General features: G+C 55.0%; 1 protein-coding gene across 1 annotated transcript in view; it reads left to right on the forward strand.

Annotated features, from left to right (window-relative positions):
- The window catches only part of LOC144953370 (UDP-glucuronosyltransferase 3A1-like), a 56,311-nt gene extending 36,182 nt beyond the window's left edge, over positions 1-20,129 (forward strand). Inside the window, exons 8-10 of the mRNA XM_078883932.1 lie at positions 11,412-11,604; positions 16,094-16,205; positions 19,981-20,129. Coding sequence (XP_078740058.1) covers positions 11,412-11,604; positions 16,094-16,205; positions 19,981-20,129 — 454 coding nt within the window. The remainder of the gene's footprint in view (positions 1-11,411; positions 11,605-16,093; positions 16,206-19,980) is intronic.
- The last annotated feature ends 999 nt before the right edge of the window (positions 20,130-21,128 follow it).

Raw genomic sequence — 21,128 nt, forward strand, 5'->3', positions numbered from 1 at the left:
CTCACCAACCCACCAACCCACTCACCACCACATCCACTCACCACCACATCCACTCACCACCACACACACTCACCCACCCACCCACTGATTCACCCACTCACCACCAAACCCACTCACTCACCCACCCACTCACTCACCCACACACTCACCCACACACCAACCCACTCACCACCACACACACTCACCACCACACACACTCACCACTACACACACTCACCCACACACCCACTCACTCACCCACCCACTCACCACCACACAAACTCACCACCACACAAACTCACCCACTCACTCACCACCCACTCACCACCCACTCACTCACCCACCCACCCACTCACCCACTGAACCACCCACTGAACCACCCACCCACCCACTCACCCACCCACTCACTCACCCACTGAACCACCCACTGAACCACCCAACCACTCACCCACCCACTCACCACCACACAAACTCACCCACTCACTCACCACCACACCCACCCACTCACCACCACACCCATCCACTCACCCACCCACTCACCCACCCACTCACCCACCAACCCACTCACCCACCCACCCACTCACCCACCCACCCACTCACCCACCTACCCACTCACCCACCCACTCACCCACCCACCCACACACTCACTCACCCACACACACACTCACCCACCCACCCACCCACTCACCCACCCACCCACCCACCCACCCACCCACTCACCCACACACTCACTCACCCACCCACCCACTCACCCACCACCACACCCACTCACTCACCCACCCACTCACACTCACCCACCCACCCACTCACCCACTCACCCACCACCACATCCACTCACCACTACATCCACTCACCACCACACACACTCACCCACCCACCCACTCACTGATTCACCCACTCACCACCACACAAACTCACCCACCCACTCACCCACCCACTCACCCACACACTCACCCACACAACAACCCACTCACCACCACACACACTCACCACCACACACACACTCACCACTACACACACTCACCCACTCACCCCCACACCCACTCACTCACCCACCCACTCACCACCACAAAAACTCACCACCACACAAACTCACCCACCCACTCACCCACTCACTCACCACCCACTCACCACCCACTCATCACCCACTCACTCACCCACCCACCCACCCACTCACCCACTGAACCACCCACTGAACCACCCACCCACTCACCCACCCACTCACTCACCGAACCACCCACTGAACCACCCACTGAACCACCCACCCACTCACCCACCCACTCACCCACCCACTCACCACCACACAAACTCACCCACCCACTCACCACCACACCCATCCACTCACCCACCCACTCACCCACCCACCCACTCACCCACCCACCCACCCACCAACCCACCCACCAACCCACTCACCCACACACTCACTCACCCACACACTCACTCACCCACCCACCCACTCACTCACCCACCCACCCACCCACTCACCCACACACTCACTCACCCACCCACCCACCCACTCACTCACTCACCCACCCACTCACCCACCACCACACCCACTCACTCACCCACCAACTCACACACTCACCCACCCACCCACTCACCCACTCACCCACCCACCCACCACCACAACCACCCACCACCACACCCACCCACTGAACCACCCACCCACCCACTGAACCACCCACCCACTCACCCACTCACTCACCCACCCACCCACCCACTCACCCACCCACCCACCCACCCACTCACCCACCCACCCACTCACCCACCCACCCACCCACTCACTCACTCACTCACTCACCCACCCACCCACCCACTCACCCACCCACCCACCCACTCATCCACCACACCCACCCACTCACCACCACACCCACCCATTCACCACCACACCCACCCACTCACCCTCCCACCAACCCACCCACCCACCCACACACTTACCCACCCACCCACCAACCCACCCACCCACTCACTCACCCACGCACCCACTCACTCACCCACGCACCCACTCACCCACCCACCCACCCACCCACTCACACACCCACCCACCCACCCACTCACCCACCCACCCACCCACCCACACACTCACCACCCACCCACCAACCCACTCACCCACCCACCCACTCACCCACCCACACACTCACCCACCCACCACCACACCCACCACCACACCCACTCACTGAACCACCCACCCACCAACTCACCCACCTACCCACCCACTCACCCACCCACCAACCCACTCACCAACCCACCAACCCACTCACCACCACATCCACTCACCACCACATCCACTCACCACCACACACACTCACCCACCCACCCACTGATTCACCCACTCACCACCAAACCCACTCACTCACCCACCCACTCACTCACCCACACACTCACCCACACACCAACCCACTCACCACCACACACACTCACCACCACACACACTCACCACTACACACACTCACCCACACACCCACTCACTCACCCACCCACTCACCACCACACAAACTCACCACCACACAAACTCACCCACCCACTCACTCACCACCCACTCACCACCCACTCACTCACCCACCCACCCACTCACCCACTGAACCACCCACTGAACCACCCACCCACCCACTCACCCACCCACTCACTCACCCACTGAACCACCCACTGAACCACCCACCCACTCACCCACCCACTCACCCACCAACCCACTCACCCACCCACCCACTCACCCACCCACCCACTCACCCACCTACCCACTCACCCACCCACTCACCCACCCACCCACACACTCACTCACCCACACACACACTCACCCACCCACCCACCCACTCACCCACCCACCCACTCACCCACACACTCACTCACCCACCCACCCACCCACTCACCCACCACCACACCCACTCACTCACCCACCCACTCACACTCACCCACCCACCCACTCACCCACTCACCCACCACCACATCCACTCACCACTACATCCACTCACCACCACACACACTCACCCACCCACCCACTCACTGATTCACCCACTCACCACCACACCCACTCACTCACCCACCCACTCACCACCACACAAACTCACCCACCCACTCACCCACCCACTCACCCACACACTCACCCACACAACAACCCACTCACCACCACACACACTCACCACCACACACACACTCACCACTACACACACTCACCCACTCACCCCCACACCCACTCACTCACCCACCCACTCACCACCACAAAAACTCACCACCACACAAACTCACCCACCCACTCACCCACTCACTCACCACCCACTCACCACCCACTCATCACCCACTCACTCACCCACCCACCCACCCACTCACCCACTGAACCACCCACTGAACCACCCACCCACTCACCCACCCACTCACTCACCGAACCACCCACTGAACCACCCACTGAACCACCCACCCACTCACCCACCCACTCACCCACCCACTCACCACCACACAAACTCACCCACCCACTCACCACCACACCCATCCACTCACCCACCCACTCACCCACCCACCCACTCACCCACCCACCCACCCACCAACCCACCCACCAACCCACTCACCCACACACTCACTCACCCACACACTCACTCACCCACCCACCGACTCACTCACCCACCCACCCACCCACTCACCCACACACTCACTCACCCACCCACCCACCCACTCACTCACTCACCCACCCACTCACCCACCACCACACCCACTCACTCACCCACCAACTCACACACTCACCCACCCACCCACTCACCCACTCACCCACCCACCCACCCACCACCACAACCACCCACCACCACACCCACCCACTGAACCACCCACCCACCCACTGAACCACCCACCCACTCACCCACTCACTCACCCACCCACCCACCCACCCACCCACCCACTCACCCACCCACTCACCCACCCACCCACCCACTCACTCACTCACTCACCCACCCACCCACCCACTCACCCACCCACCCACCCACTCATCCACCACACCCACCCACTCACCACCACACCCACCCATTCACCACCACACCCACCCACTCACCCTCCCACCAACCCACCCACCCACCCACACACTTACCCACCCACCCACCAACCCACCCACTCACTCACCCACGCACCCACTCACCCACCCACCCACCCACTCACACACCCACCCACCCACCCACTCACCCACCCACCCACCCACCCACACACTCACCACCCACCCACCAACCCACTCACCCACCCACCCACTCACCCACCCACACACTCACCCACCCACCACCACACCCACCACCACACCCACTCACTGAACCACCCACCCACCAACTCACCCACCTACCCACCCACTCACCCACCCACCAACCCACTCACCAACCCACCAACCCACTCACCACCACATCCACTCACCACCACATCCACTCACCACCACACACACTCACCCACCCACCCACTGATTCACCCACTCACCACCAAACCCACTCACTCACCCACCCACTCACTCACCCACACACTCACCCACACACCAACCCACTCACCACCACACACACTCACCACCACACACACTCACCACTACACACACTCACCCACACACCCACTCACTCACCCACCCACTCACCACCACACAAACTCACCACCACACAAACTCACCCACCCACTCACTCACCACCCACTCACCACCCACTCACTCACCCACCCACCCACTCACCCACTGAACCACCCACTGAACCACCCACCCACCCACTCACCCACCCACTCACTCACCCACTGAACCACCCACTGAACCACCCACCCACTCACCCACCCACTCACTCACCCACGCACCCACTCACTCACCCACGCACCCACTCACCCACCCACCCACCCACCCACTCACACACCCACCCACCCACCCACTCACCCACCCACCCACCCACACACTCACCACCCACCCACCAACCCACTCACCCACCCACCCACTCACCCACCCACACACTCACCCACCCACCACCACACCCACCACCACACCCACTCACTGAACCACCCACCCACCAACTCACCCACCTACCCACCCACTCACCCACCCACCAACCCACTCACCAACCCACCAACCCACTCACCACCACATCCACTCACCACCACATCCACTCACCACCACACACACTCACCCACCCACCCACTGATTCACCCACTCACCACCAAACCCACTCACTCACCCACCCACTCACTCACCCACACACTCACCCACACACCAACCCACTCACCACCACACACACTCACCACCACACACACTCACCACTACACACACTCACCCACACACCCACTCACTCACCCACCCACTCACCACCACACAAACTCACCACCACACAAACTCACCCACCCACTCACTCACCACCCACTCACCACCCACTCACTCACCCACCCACCCACTCACCCACTGAACCACCCACTGAACCACCCACCCACCCACTCACCCACCCACTCACTCACCCACTGAACCACCCACTGAACCACCCACCCACTCACCCACCCACTCACCCACCAACCCACTCACCCACCCACCCACTCACCCACCCACCCACTCACCCACCTACCCACTCACCCACCCACTCACCCACCCACCCACACACTCACTCACCCACACACACACTCACCCACCCACCCACCCACTCACCCACCCACCCACTCACCCACACACTCACTCACCCACCCACCCACCCACTCACCCACCACCACACCCACTCACTCACCCACCCACTCACACTCACCCACCCACCCACTCACCCACTCACCCACCACCACATCCACTCACCACTACATCCACTCACCACCACACACACTCACCCACCCACCCACTCACTGATTCACCCACTCACCACCACACCCACTCACTCACCCACCCACTCACCACCACACAAACTCACCCACCCACTCACCCACCCACTCACCCACACACTCACCCACACAACAACCCACTCACCACCACACACACTCACCACCACACACACACTCACCACTACACACACTCACCCACTCACCCCCACACCCACTCACTCACCCACCCACTCACCACCACAAAAACTCACCACCACACAAACTCACCCACCCACTCACCCACTCACTCACCACCCACTCACCACCCACTCATCACCCACTCACTCACCCACCCACCCACCCACTCACCCACTGAACCACCCACTGAACCACCCACCCACTCACCCACCCACTCACTCACCGAACCACCCACTGAACCACCCACTGAACCACCCACCCACTCACCCACCCACTCACCCACCCACTCACCACCACACAAACTCACCCACCCACTCACCACCACACCCATCCACTCACCCACCCACTCACCCACCCACCCACTCACCCACCCACCCACCCACCAACCCACCCACCAACCCACTCACCCACACACTCACTCACCCACACACTCACTCACCCACCCACCGACTCACTCACCCACCCACCCACCCACTCACCCACACACTCACTCACCCACCCACCCACCCACTCACTCACTCACCCACCCACTCACCCACCACCACACCCACTCACTCACCCACCAACTCACACACTCACCCACCCACCCACTCACCCACTCACCCACCCACCCACCCACCACCACAACCACCCACCACCACACCCACCCACTGAACCACCCACCCACCCACTGAACCACCCACCCACTCACCCACTCACTCACCCACCCACCCACCCACCCACCCACCCACTCACCCACCCACTCACCCACCCACCCACCCACTCACTCACTCACTCACCCACCCACCCACCCACTCACCCACCCACCCACCCACTCATCCACCACACCCACCCACTCACCACCACACCCACCCATTCACCACCACACCCACCCACTCACCCTCCCACCAACCCACCCACCCACCCACACACTTACCCACCCACCCACCAACCCACCCACTCACTCACCCACGCACCCACTCACCCACCCACCCACCCACTCACACACCCACCCACCCACCCACTCACCCACCCACCCACCCACACACTCACCACCCACCCACCAACCCACTCACCCACCCACCCACTCACCCACCCACACACTCACCCACCCACCACCACACCCACCACCACACCCACTCACTGAACCACCCACCCACCAACTCACCCACCTACCCACCCACTCACCCACCCACCAACCCACTCACCAACCCACCAACCCACTCACCACCACATCCACTCACCACCACATCCACTCACCACCACACACACTCACCCACCCACCCACTGATTCACCCACTCACCACCAAACCCACTCACTCACCCACCCACTCACTCACCCACACACTCACCCACACACCAACCCACTCACCACCACACACACTCACCACCACACACACTCACCACTACACACACTCACCCACACACCCACTCACTCACCCACCCACTCACCACCACACAAACTCACCACCACACAAACTCACCCACCCACTCACTCACCACCCACTCACCACCCACTCACTCACCCACCCACCCACTCACCCACTGAACCACCCACTGAACCACCCACCCACCCACTCACCCACCCACTCACTCACCCACTGAACCACCCACTGAACCACCCACCCACTCACCCACCCACTCACCCACCAACCCACTCACCCACCCACCCACTCACCCACCCACCCACTCACCCACCTACCCACTCACCCACCCACTCACCCACCCACCCACACACTCACTCACCCACACACACACTCACCCACCCACCCACCCACTCACCCACCCACCCACCCACTCACCCACACACTCACTCACCCACCCACCCACCCACTCACCCACCACCACACCCACTCACTCACCCACCCACTCACACTCACCCACCCACCCACTCACCCACTCACCCACCACCACATCCACTCACCACTACATCCACTCACCACCACACACACTCACCCACCCACCCACTCACTGATTAACCCACTCACCACCACACCCACTCACTCACCCACCCACTCACCACCACACAAACTCACCCACCCACTCACCCACCCACTCACCCACACACTCACCCACACAACAACCCACTCACCACCACACACACTCACCACCACACACACACTCACCACTACACACACTCACCCACTCACCCCCACACCCACTCACTCACCCACCCACTCACCACCACAAAAACTCACCACCACACAAACTCACCCACCCACTCACCCACTCACTCACCACCCACTCACCACCCACTCATCACCCACTCACTCACCCACCCACCCACCCACTCACCCACTGAACCACCCACTGAACCACCCACCCACTCACCCACCCACTCACTCACCGAACCACCCACTGAACCACCCACTGAACCACCCACCCACTCACCCACCCACTCACCCACCCACTCACCACCACACAAACTCACCCACCCACTCACCACCACACCCATCCACTCACCCACCCACTCACCCACCCACCCACTCACCCACCCACCCACCCACCAACCCACCCACCCACCCACCAACCCACCCACCAACCCACTCACCCACACACTCACTCACCCACACACTCACTCACCCACCCACCCACTCACTCACCCACCCACTCACCCACACACTCACTCACCCACCCACCCACCCACTCACTCACTCACCCACCCACTCACCCACCACCACACCCACTCACTCACCCACCAACTCACACACTCACCCACCCACCCACTCACCCACTCACCCACCCACCCACCCACCACCACAACCACCCACCACCACACCCACCCACTGAACCACCCACCCACCCACTGAACCACCCACCCACTCACCCACCCACTCACCCACCCACCCACTCACCCACCCACCCACCCACCCACCCACCCACCCACCCACTCACTCACTCACTCACTCACCCACCCACCCACCCACTCACCCACCCACCCACCCACTCATCCACCACACCCACCCACTCACCACCACACCCACCCATTCACCACCACACCCACCCACTCACCCTCCCACCAACCCACCCACCCACACACTTACCCACCCACCCACCAACCCACCCACCCACTCACTCACCCACGCACCCACTCACCCACCCACCCACCCACTCACACACCCACCCACCCACCCACCCACACACTCACCACCCACCCACCAACCCACTCACCCACCCACCCACTCACCCACCCACACACTCACCCACCCACCACCACACCCACCACCACACCCACTCACTGAACCACCCACCCACCAACTCACCCACCTACCCACCCACTCACCCACCCACCAACCCACTCACCAACCCACCAACCCACTCACCACCACATCCACTCACCACCACATCCACTCACCACCACACACACTCACCCACCCACCCACTGATTCACCCACTCACCACCAAACCCACTCACTCACCCACCCACTCACTCACCCACACACTCACCCACACACCAACCCACTCACCACCACACACACTCACCACCACACACACTCACCACTACACACACTCACCCACACACCCACTCACTCACCCACCCACTCACCACCACACAAACTCACCACCACACAAACTCACCCACCCACTCACTCACCACCCACTCACCACCCACTCACTCACCCACCCACCCACTCACCCACTGAACCACCCACTGAACCACCCACCCACCCACTCACCCACCCACTCACTCACCCACTGAACCACCCACTGAACCACCCAACCACTCACCCACCCACTCACCACCACACAAACTCACCCACTCACTCACCACCACACCCACCCACTCACCACCACACCCATCCACTCACCCACCCACTCACCCACCCACTCACCCACCAACCCACTCACCCACCCACCCACTCACCCACCTACCCACTCACCCACCCACTCACCCACCCACCCACACACTCACTCACCCACACACACACTCACCCACCCACCCACCCACTCACCCACCCACCCACCCACCCACTCACCCACTCACTCACCCACCCACCCACCCACTCACCCACCACCACACCCACTCACTCACCCACCCACTCACACTCACCCACCCACCCACTCACCCACTCACCCACCACCACATCCACTCACCACTACATCCACTCACCACCACACACACTCACCCACCCACCCACTCACTGATTCACCCACTCACCACCACACCCACTCACTCACCCACCCACTCACCACCACACAAACTCACCCACCCACTCACCCACCCACTCACCCACACACTCACCCACACAACAACCCACTCACCACCACACACACTCACCACCACACACACTCACCCACTCACCCCCACACCCACTCACTCACCCACCCACTCACCACCACAAAAACTCACCACCACACAAACTCACCCACCCACTCACCCACTCACTCACCACCCACTCACCACCCACTCATCACCCACTCACTCACCCACCCACCCACTTACCCACTGAACCACCCACTGAACCACCCACCCACTCACCCACCCACTCACTCACTGAACCACCCACTGAACCACCCACTGAACCACCCACCCACCCACTCACCCACCCACTCACCACCACACAAACTCACCCACCCACTCACCACCACACCCATCCACTCACCCACCCACTCACCCACCCACTCACCCACCCACCCACTCACCCACCCACCCACCAACCCACCCACCAACCCACTCACCCACACACTCACTCACCCACACACTCACTCACCCACCCACCCACTCACTCACCCACCCACCCACTCACTCACTCACCCACCCACCCACCCACTCACCCACACACTCACTCACCCACCCACCCACTCACTCACTCACTCACCCACCCACTCACCCACCACCACACCCACTCACTCACCCACCAACTCACACACTCACCCACCCACCCACTCACCCACTCACCCACCCACCCACCCACCACCACAACCACCCACCACCACACCCACCCACTGAACCACCCACCCACCCACTGAACCACCCACCCACTCACCCACTCACCCACCCACCCACCCACTCACCCACCCACCCACCCACTCACCCACCCACCCACCCACCCACCCACTCACTCACTCACTCACCCACCCACCCACCCACTCACCCACCCACCCACCCACTCATCCACCACACCCACCCACTCACCACCACACCCACCCATTCACCACCACACCCACCCACTCACCCTCCCACCAACCCACCCACCCACCCACACACTCACCCACCCACCCACTCACTCACCCACGCACCCACTCACCCACCCACCCACTCACACACCCACCCACCCACCCACTCACCCACCCACCCGCACACTCACCACCCACCCACCAACCCACTCACCCACCCACCCACTCACCCACCCACACACTCACCCACCCACCACCACACCCACTCACTGAACCACCCACCCACCAACTCACCCACCTACCCACCCACTCACCCACCTACCCACCCACTCACCCACCCACCCACCCACTCACTACCCCCCCCCCCCCCGCAGGCTCCGCGCAGCTGCCCGTGCCGCCAGCGCGCTGCACCGCTCCCTGCCGATGTCCCCCGGCGCCACCCTCAGCCGCTGGCTCGAGCACGTGACCGCGGTGGGCGGAGCCGAGCACCTCAGGCCGCGAGCAGCGACGGCAGCGGCAGCAGGAGCAGGAGGAGCAGGGGGAGGGGCAGGAGGAGCAGGAGGAGGGGTAGGGGCAGGAGGAGTAGGGGCAGGAGGAGGAGTAGGAGGGGGAGGAGGAGGAGTAGGGGGAGGGGCTGAAGGAATAGGAGGAGCAGCAGAAGGAGAAGGAGGAGCAGGAGAAGGGGCAGGAGAGGGAGGAGGAGGAGAAGGAGGGGGAGGAGGAGGAGTAGGGGGAGGGGGAGGAGGAGGAGTAGGGGGAGGAGGAGTAGGAGGAGGGGCAGGAGTAGAAGGAGGGGGAGGGTCTCTGCTGCTGCTGCTGTCTGCGCTGTCTTTGTTGGTGGCCGTGGCGATCGTGGAGGGGGCTCGGAGAAGAGGCGTCGCGCAGTCGAAGATTAAACGGCCCTGAAGTCCTCAAGTCTCCTCTGTGTGGTGATGATGAGTCTGTGGGTGTCTGTGTGGTGGTGATGAGTCTATGGGTCTCTGTGTGAGTCTATGGGTCTCTGTGTAGTGGTGAGTCTATGGGTCTCTGTGTGGTGGTGATGAGTCTGTGGGTCTCTGTATGGTGATGAGTCTATGGGTCTCTGTGTGGTGGTGATGAGTCTGTGGGTCTCTGTGTGGTGATGAGTCTGTGGGTCTCTGTGTGGTGGTGATGAGTCTGTGGGTCTCTGAGTGGTGAGTCTATGGGTCTCTGTGTGGTGGTGATGAGTCTGTGGGTCTCTGTATGGTGATGAGTCTGTGGGTCTCTGTATGGTGATGAGTCTATGGGTCTCTGTGTGGTGGTGATGAGTCTGTGGGTCTCTGTGTGGTGATGAGTCTGTGGGTCTCTGTGTGGTGGTGATGAGTCTGTGGGTCTCTGAGTGGTGAGTCTATGGGTCTCTGTGTGGTGGTGATGAGTCTGTGGGTCTCTGTGTGGTGATGAGTCTATGGGTCTCTGTGTGGTGGTGATGAGTCTGTGGGTCTCTGTGTGGTGATGAGTCTATGGGTCTCTGTGTGGTGGTGATGAGTCTGTGGATCTCTGTGTGGTGATGAGTCTATGGGTCTCTGTGTGGTGGTGATGAGTCTGTGGGTCTCTGTGTGGTGGTCTATGTTTGTGCGTGAGTCGTTGGGTCTCTGTGTGAGTCTATGGGTACATGTGTGAGTCTATGCATCTCTGTCTGAGTCTCCTTTGTGTGTTGATGGGTCTATGGGTCTCTGTGTGATGACTCTATAGCTCTCTGTGTGGTGATGAATCGATGACTCTCTGTGTGGTGACGAGTCTATGGCTCTCTGTGTTGTGACAAGTCTATGGTTCTCTGTGTGGTGACGAGTCTATGGCTCTCTGTGTGGTGATGAGTATATGGGTCTCTGTGTGGTGATGAGTCTATGGGTATCTGTGTGGTGACGAGTCTATGGCTCTCTGTGTGGTGATGAGTATATGGGTCTCTGTGTGCTGATGAGTCTATGTGTCTCTGTGTGGTGATTCTGTGGTTTCCTGTGTGAGTCTATGGGTGACGGTTTCAGTCTATGGGTCTCTGAAAGTGCTTGCCATGAATGCACCACAATGCATCTGGTCAGCAAGAAGCTAAAACTATCATCACACCAACTATGCTTAGCATCCTTCCAGTCGCAGCAGCTGCTCAACTATCAAATAAATACGTTACCGCATCGCACGGTTTCACATCCTACATACACTACACTATACACTACTATGCACTAGTATACACTTCTATACAGGAACTTACACTACGATACACTAAACTACACGAAACCTACACTACTATGCACTATACACGACTATAAACTACACTATACACTACACTATACACTACTATAACCTGCACTATACACTACACTATACACTACACTAATCACTACACTATACACTACACTATACACTACTTCATAAACTACACTATACACTACTTCATAAACTACACTATACACTACTTTATAAACTACACTATACACTACACAATATTGTTCATAATCAACGATTTTTGGGTTTAGATCGCGTTATTTATAAATGTGTCGTAACCCTCCACCACCCGACACGGCCAATCAGTAAAAAAAGTGTCACGTTGACAAAAGACAAATAGTTCACTGCTTTAGCCCACCGGTGTGTTGAAGCGTGAAACCACAACATTTACAATTTGAGTACGACGTTTCGCTGGTAATTGCATCCAGCATCATCGGGCAATTCGGCAAAATGGTGAGGCTCTGCTGTGTCTCCCGTTCTTATATAGAGCAGCAGCAGGGTGACGTCATCATTAACTCATTAACTCATCAGGTGCAAAGATTTGAGGGGGGGGTTATTGTAATTATATACTTGATTAGTAATAAGGCTATTGTTACGATGCGAGTTGTAGATTAGTAATCATTTGGAATGTGTTCTATTGTGATTATGCTACATTAATAATCAGTTAGTGCTTGTTTCCCTTATAAGGAATTGTAATGCATCTTATTTAATAATACGCTTCCAGGCCGCACTAAGCCTGTAGCTGTCTGAGCGATTAAAGTTATTTCTGTTTCTCTCAATCTCAATGGATTCTCTAATTAGTCTTTGCCAGTAGTAACTAGTTTTACACAACACTTCAACGTTGTCAAAATCAATTGAGTGTCCCTGTTGACAAGCATGTTCTGCCACTGCTGACAGTTGTGTTTGCGATAGTTTAATATTTCTCTGGTGTTCTTTTAGTCTTACACTAACGTTACGCCCTGTCTGTCCAATATAGCATCTGCCACATACACAATTAATCCGATATACACCTTCTGTTGATAATTTAGGCAATTCGTCTTTAGTGCACGTTACTAGTTGTTGAATTTTGTGTACTGTACCAAATCTTACTGTAATGTTATGCTTTTGCAAAACACGGGCTAATTTGTCAGTTACTCCTGAGATAAATGGTATTTTTATTGTTTTAATAATCTGATCGCTTTCAGCAGTGTTGCTTTGCGATCGTGATTTGGCAATTAGTGCTCTGTTAATTTGAGCAATATTGTAGCCATTCTGTCTTAGTGCTTCTTTAACATGTTTAATCTCTCTCACTAGACTTTCATCATCTGACACTGTTTTAGCCCGATGTATGAGCGTCTTGATTAGAGAGGATTTCTGAGCTGGGTCCGGCGGTTCACTGACGGAAATCATCAGCGATAGCGCTGTGGGCGACAGAATTGATGGTAATGGTGATGATGACAAGATTCTAGCATCTGACGTCAGCAGGAATTGCGATGTTGTTGTTGTGACTTGTGTGTTGTTGATTGTTGTGGCCACGTGGATTCTCATGGCGTCTGGGTCTTGGTCTACTGTGACGTCAGGGCCACGTGACTTCTCATGGTGTCTGGGTCTTGGTCTACTGTGACGTCAGGGCCACGTGGCTTCTCATGGCGTCTGGGTCTTGGTCTACTGTGACGTCAGGGCCACGTGACTTCTCATGGTGTCTGGGTCTTGGTCTACTGTGACGTCAGAGCCACGTGACTTCTCATGGCGTCTGGGTCTTGGTCTACTGTGACGTCAGGGCCACGTGACTTCTCATGGTGTCTGGGTCTTGGTCTACTGTGACGTCAGAGCCACGTGACTTCTCATGGCGTCTGGATCTTGGTCTACTGTGACGTCAGGGCCACGTGGCTTCTCGCTCTGGCGTAGTGATGCTCAAACAGAACCAACTCGGACTAGAGACGTGGACTCATTTAACATTATCATCACCATCAGCTGCATCGTCTTCATCTTCAGCAGTATCATCATCAGCTGCATCATCATATTACTCAGCTACAGCATCATCATCGTCATCAACTGCGTCATCATCAGCCTGGTTACAGGTTGCAGGCAGGTTCCGAGTCACCTTGCACTGCACAGCGACATTGCCATTGGGCGGGGTTGCAATAGGGGTTGGGGTAATCGTTGTGGTAGTGATCGCTGAGTGACAATGTTTAGGGTAGTGATAGAATTCGTGAAAGGGGTAGTGATACGGGTTGGGGTAGTGATAGTGGTTGGGGTAGTAATAGAGGTTGAGTTAGGGGTAGTAATTGGGGTTGGGATAGTGATAGTAATATTGGTAATAATAGTGAAAGCGGTCGTGATAGTCATAGTGGTGAGGGTAGTGATAGGGTTTGGCTAGTGCTAGAGGTAGTTATTGGGATTGGGGTAGTGATAGGGGTAGTGATAGGAAAAATGACAATGATAAGGGTAGAGAGAAGGTAGGCGTATAGATATGGGTAGTGGTAGGCGTTGGGGTAGTGATAGGGGTAGACATCGGGGTAGTGATAGGGGTAGTGATAGCTGTAGAGGTAGTGATAGTGGTAATGATAGTGATAGGGGTAGTGATTGGGGTAGTGATAGGGGTAGTCATCGGGGTAGTGATACGGGTAGTGATAGTGGGAGTGGTTGGTCTGCTCATAGCTGGTTTGCAGGGGCAGTGAGTACCAGTAGGAGGATGAAGATGCAGGTCAAGGAGACAAGAGGTGGGCGTTGTTCTAATGGAGGAGCTGAAGCTGCAGGTTGTTGTTGTTGTTCTAGTCAGGCTGAGTGCTTTATGTGCAGAGTTATAGATCATTCCGCTCCACACCCCTGGGACTGTCAGTGCACGGACATTCTCTACTTGAGTGGCTGGGTCGCTCAGCACTCGGGCATCGTGCGAAATGAGTGGGATGGGTCGTCGTATGCGGTGAACCCAGACAACGCAAAGTGCTCTGGTACCAATAACGGCCACGCTGTTGGTAACCGGCACAGGCAGCTCCACACTCTAAGCCCAGTGGCTCTTCTTAGTCTGGGGTGCAGCACGCACACCCTGGGGATGCGAGACATGGGCAGATTATTTTTAGAAGGTAAATAATCGAAAAATAACTTAAGCACGGGGCAATGTTAATACAACTTACTTTGTTTCATCAAACCCTCCGTGTTTATTCACAGTATACATTTTATTAGGATTGACAACCAAAGGGGTGCAGGCTGCAGTGAAATGTTAAGAACCTCTCCTCTAGATAATCTCAATGCAACACAACACTGGTAAACTTTTAGGATGTTACAGAGAACACACAAAAATTAGACAAAGACACAGATATCCTTATTTCGTGCAACAGACTGTTGGGGCAAGTGCTGTTAGCGAGCACCTTTGAAGGCCAGAAAGGCACATGAGGACCAGTGGCGATGTTTACACACCGCATCAGGTACTTATTTGAGGCAGAGTCAACCTAGAGGAGGCCCAGGACCGGTTCAGATAATCGTGACTACACAGATATACACACAGATACACACACACAGATACAAACACAGACACGAAGACAAAAACCCCCCGTACAGCGTCAACAGACTGTTGTGGCAAGAACTGTTAACGAGTAGAAGCACCTATAGAGGCCGCCAAAGATACATACACAGATACACACACAGATACATACACACACACACACAGATACATAAAGACACGCAACATATGCACGCACACACCACGATGCCATGCACACAACACCAACGTAGCTACACACAGCACGCGTACTACACACACACAGCCTGGTGCATAGCTCCCACACCACAGTGCCACGGTCGTCCCCTGCCCTCGCACTCCCATGGGTTGCCACCGAAATAGGCGTGGGTGAGGGAGCTGAGACGGTCGAACGCTCCATGCGGGATGCTCTTCAACTGGAGTGGTGACGCTCACGTGGACTCACGCGGACTCACGTGACCTGCGTTCACTACGCGTCACTACACGTCGTAAATCGTGAGCCACGTGCATCGCCACGTGTCACCACGCATCACAACGTGTCACCACGCGTCACAACGCGTCACAACGCGTCACTACGCATCATGTGTAGCAAGCTACGTGCATCTGCGCTCCGTGCCCATGCTCTCCGTGGTGCGGTCCAGGGTTTCTGCACCATCGCCACCACCACCACTGAACTCGCACAGCCACAGGTCGGCACCGCCCCATTATAATTGTATCTCCCGGCGCGGCAGTTTTTTTGGTATTAGAGGAGGAGCTCTGTGCCACGACATCATCTCAAAAAACACCTCTGCAACGCGTTCACCTGCAGCATTGTACCACCACCATTGTTGTTGTTGTTGTTGACGTTATCTAAACTACATCCACAGAGACCGATAGACACTCACAACTCATACAGACCCAAAGAGGCACAAAGAGATCCATATACAGAACAATAGACATCCCCGGAGACCCACAGAGACCCATAGCAACCCATACTCGTACAAATCCATTTAAAGCCCAAGAGACCAATAGAGACCCATATGTCATAGAGAACCATAGAGACCAAAAGAGATCCAGAGACTCAGATAGAACCATAGACGAAAACTAAATCAGGTAAGGCTATATAGCTCTTTAAACTAGATTTGAAGCTTTCGTGACTGCCGGAATTACTCGTTGGTTCTTTCGGTGAAGTCACGTAGAAAGAAAATAAATTAAATAATAATAAAATTCGCCGTTTCGATTGCAACACAAGCAACCATCATCAGGCAAGAATGAATGAGAAAACAAACGTAGTAAACTTAGAAATATAATGCAATACAGCACAGAGAATCGGTTAACACAACAGTCAACACCTTAGCTGGTTGATTACGTTCTTCCAAAGATTGCTAAATTTGAGAGAGAGACAAAACACAGATAGGGGGACACATAGACAGACACACAAGCAGATAGAGACACACAGAGATACACAGGAATTCCACACAAATCTCTCATTGTTCTCAACCCCAATCCCCCTCTCTCTCTGCCCCCCCTCCTTCATTTAAGGCCTCGACACAGAGGCGTCACGTTGTCGTGATGCTAATAACGACACCACACGAGGGACGTCGCACTGATCACGTGACGCGTCACGCTTCGCATCCTGTCACCTGATGATCACTTAAGGAACGACTGTCAATCACGCGACCGCTCACCAATCGCTCTATTGATTTAATTGACGGCCAATCTCCTGAATTGTAAACACAGAGCGCATTCGAAGCGAGACGGTGAACTGTAGCATACTCACTCCCCTTCGTTGTCCACGCACCAGTAGCGTTGGTTACCTGGCGATGGGTTCAGAGCGTTAGTGAACGGACTGCTCACGGTGTCAGTGAACTGGCAGTTCACTTTCGATTTAAAGCTTTCGTGACTGCAGGGATTTATCTTCTTGGTTCTTTCGGTAAAGTCACGTAGAAGGGAAGTAATAAAAAAATAAAAATAAAACATAATATGTGCATATCAAGAGGAATTTAGCATATTCATGCTAAATTCCTCTTGATATGCATATTATTTTTGTTAAGGCGCTCTTCCACCTCCAACCCAGCTTATATATATAAGCTCCTAGCTTGGCAGTGTCTCATTCTTCACCTGAAGACGGCTGCTTGCGTTGTAGCCGAAACGTCGTGAGAATTAATTTATTTTATTATGTTTTATTTTTATTATTTTATTACTTCCCTTCTATGTGACTTTACCGAAAGAACCAAGAAGATGGCGGTTCACTGATGGCGATCACCAGTGATAGCGCTGTGGGCGAGAGCAGTGTTGTTGTGTCTGGTGTTATTGTGACGTCAGAGCCACGTGACTTCTCATGGCGTATGGGCCTTGGTCTCTTGTGACATCAGGGCCACGTGACTTCTCATAGCGTCTAGGCCTTGGCCTACTGTGATGTTAGGGCCATGTGGCTTCTCATGGCGTTTGGGCCTTGCGCTACTAAGACGTCAGGGCCATGTGGATTCTTGCACGGTAGCGGTGGTCAAACAAAACCAACTCGGAATAGAGACGTGGACTCCTTCATCATCTCTAGATTTGAAGCTTTCGTGACTGCAAGGATATTCTTAGGTTTTTTCGGTAAAGTCACGTAGGTAAAAAATTTAAATTAATAATCGTAAAATCAAAATAAAATAAAAATCACGACGTTTCGGAGGCAACACAAGCCTCCGTCTTGAGGTGGAACCGTCACAGCACGATAGCTGTATCAAGTGAGCTGCTGCATCATCAATGTCCTTAAGATATAATAATTAAGGAGCTGCTATATATACATCTATGGAAGGTATGAAAATAAAGTTTCGCAACAAATCTACATAGGATATAAGAATAAGGCACTAGCATATATAAATAAAAAAAGATATAACAATAAGGCTCTGCTATATGTAAAATTAAGTTAAATATGAAAAAAAGGCTCTACTATTTTTTAATCTATATACGATATAAGAATAAGGCAGAGCTATGTATATATAAGAATAAGCCACTGCTATATATAAATCTGTACAAGATTTAAAAAGGAAGGCACTGCTATATATAAATCTGTACAAGATTTAAAAAGGAAGGCACTGCTATATATAAATCTGTACAAGATTTAAAAAGGAAGGCACTGCTATATATATATCTGTACAAGATATAAAAAGTAAGGCACTGCTATATATAAATCTGTACAAGATTTAAAAATAAGACGCTGCTATATATAAATCTATACGAAGTATAAGATGATTATTCTTCGACCAACTGCGCCTGCTCAGACATCCTGTACCTCAGCCGCTGGATCTCTCAGCACCCAGGGCTCGTGTTCGATGGCAATTGGAATTTGGACCCCGACTCAGCGCGCTGCTCTGGTACCAATAGCGGCTGTCCGCTCACTCGGCACGGCAGCGAGCGGACAGCGCGGTGAGAGCCTCGACTGAGCTCGCAGTGCGGGGAGTCCTGGAGTGGTCACAGCAGCAGCAGCTGCAATACATTTCGAGTGTCAATATCTTATCTCTGTCCGTCTTTGTTTTAATGTCCAAGTCTCGCAGGTATACAGAGCTGTTACTGAATACGCATGTTGTTCTTTACGATGTTCAGTGTTTGGTCTTCTTGCTTAAGATTTGCTTGCTTCTGGAAAATGTTAGTGAATCATGTCTCATGCCTCCTGCTTTCGGGAATCATTCTACCTGTATCGCTGTCTGTCTCTCCCTCTGTACCTTTCTGTCTCTGTCGATCCTGCATCTTTCTCTCTCTCTCTCTGAATCTTTGTCTGTCCCTCTCTCTGTCCTGGCTCTGTATGTCTGTTTCTCTTTCTCTGTGTCTATCTCGCTTTGTGTTTCTTAAATCCTTTATATTAAGTTCACTTGCTTGCTTGCTTGCGCGCTTACGACCATGCAAATCTTTCGGTCGTGTTTTAACCCACTTCCCGTGATCCAATCGAGCTGACATTTTGCACACAGACTCGTTGTGCGTGACAATTTATTTTCGTGAAATTTTTTTTCCAAAATTTTCCACTTTTTAGGGAAAAACAATTTCATATTTAATTTAAAATACCAATGTGATAAAAATGAAACTCTTACTCAAGAGAAAACAGAAATGAATAATAAAATAAAACCGATGCCACGCAAATAAAGGATTTATAGTGAAAAACTTTGTTTTTACGGGTTAATTTTTTACTCATTGTGGCAGCTTGTGGGCTTAGCAACACTGCGACTGAGACAAGTGCGCAGTGCGGGAAAGAGGCGTGGACGGAAGTGGTGAATAATAAAATAATGGGCGGGCCACGCGCGGACTCACCGCTCTCACCTCCTGTGGTGCGGCCCGGTTCCTAACAGGCCACGGACCGCTGCCCGTCCGTGGCCCGGGGTTGGGGGACCCCTGCACTGCGCTATAAACTACTAAACACGACTACAAACTACAATAC

The sequence above is a fragment of the Lampetra fluviatilis genome, chromosome 75 (genome assembly GCF_964198595.1).
Source record: "Lampetra fluviatilis chromosome 75, kcLamFluv1.1, whole genome shotgun sequence".
In the NCBI taxonomy this organism is placed as follows: Eukaryota; Metazoa; Chordata; class Hyperoartia; order Petromyzontiformes; family Petromyzontidae; genus Lampetra; species Lampetra fluviatilis.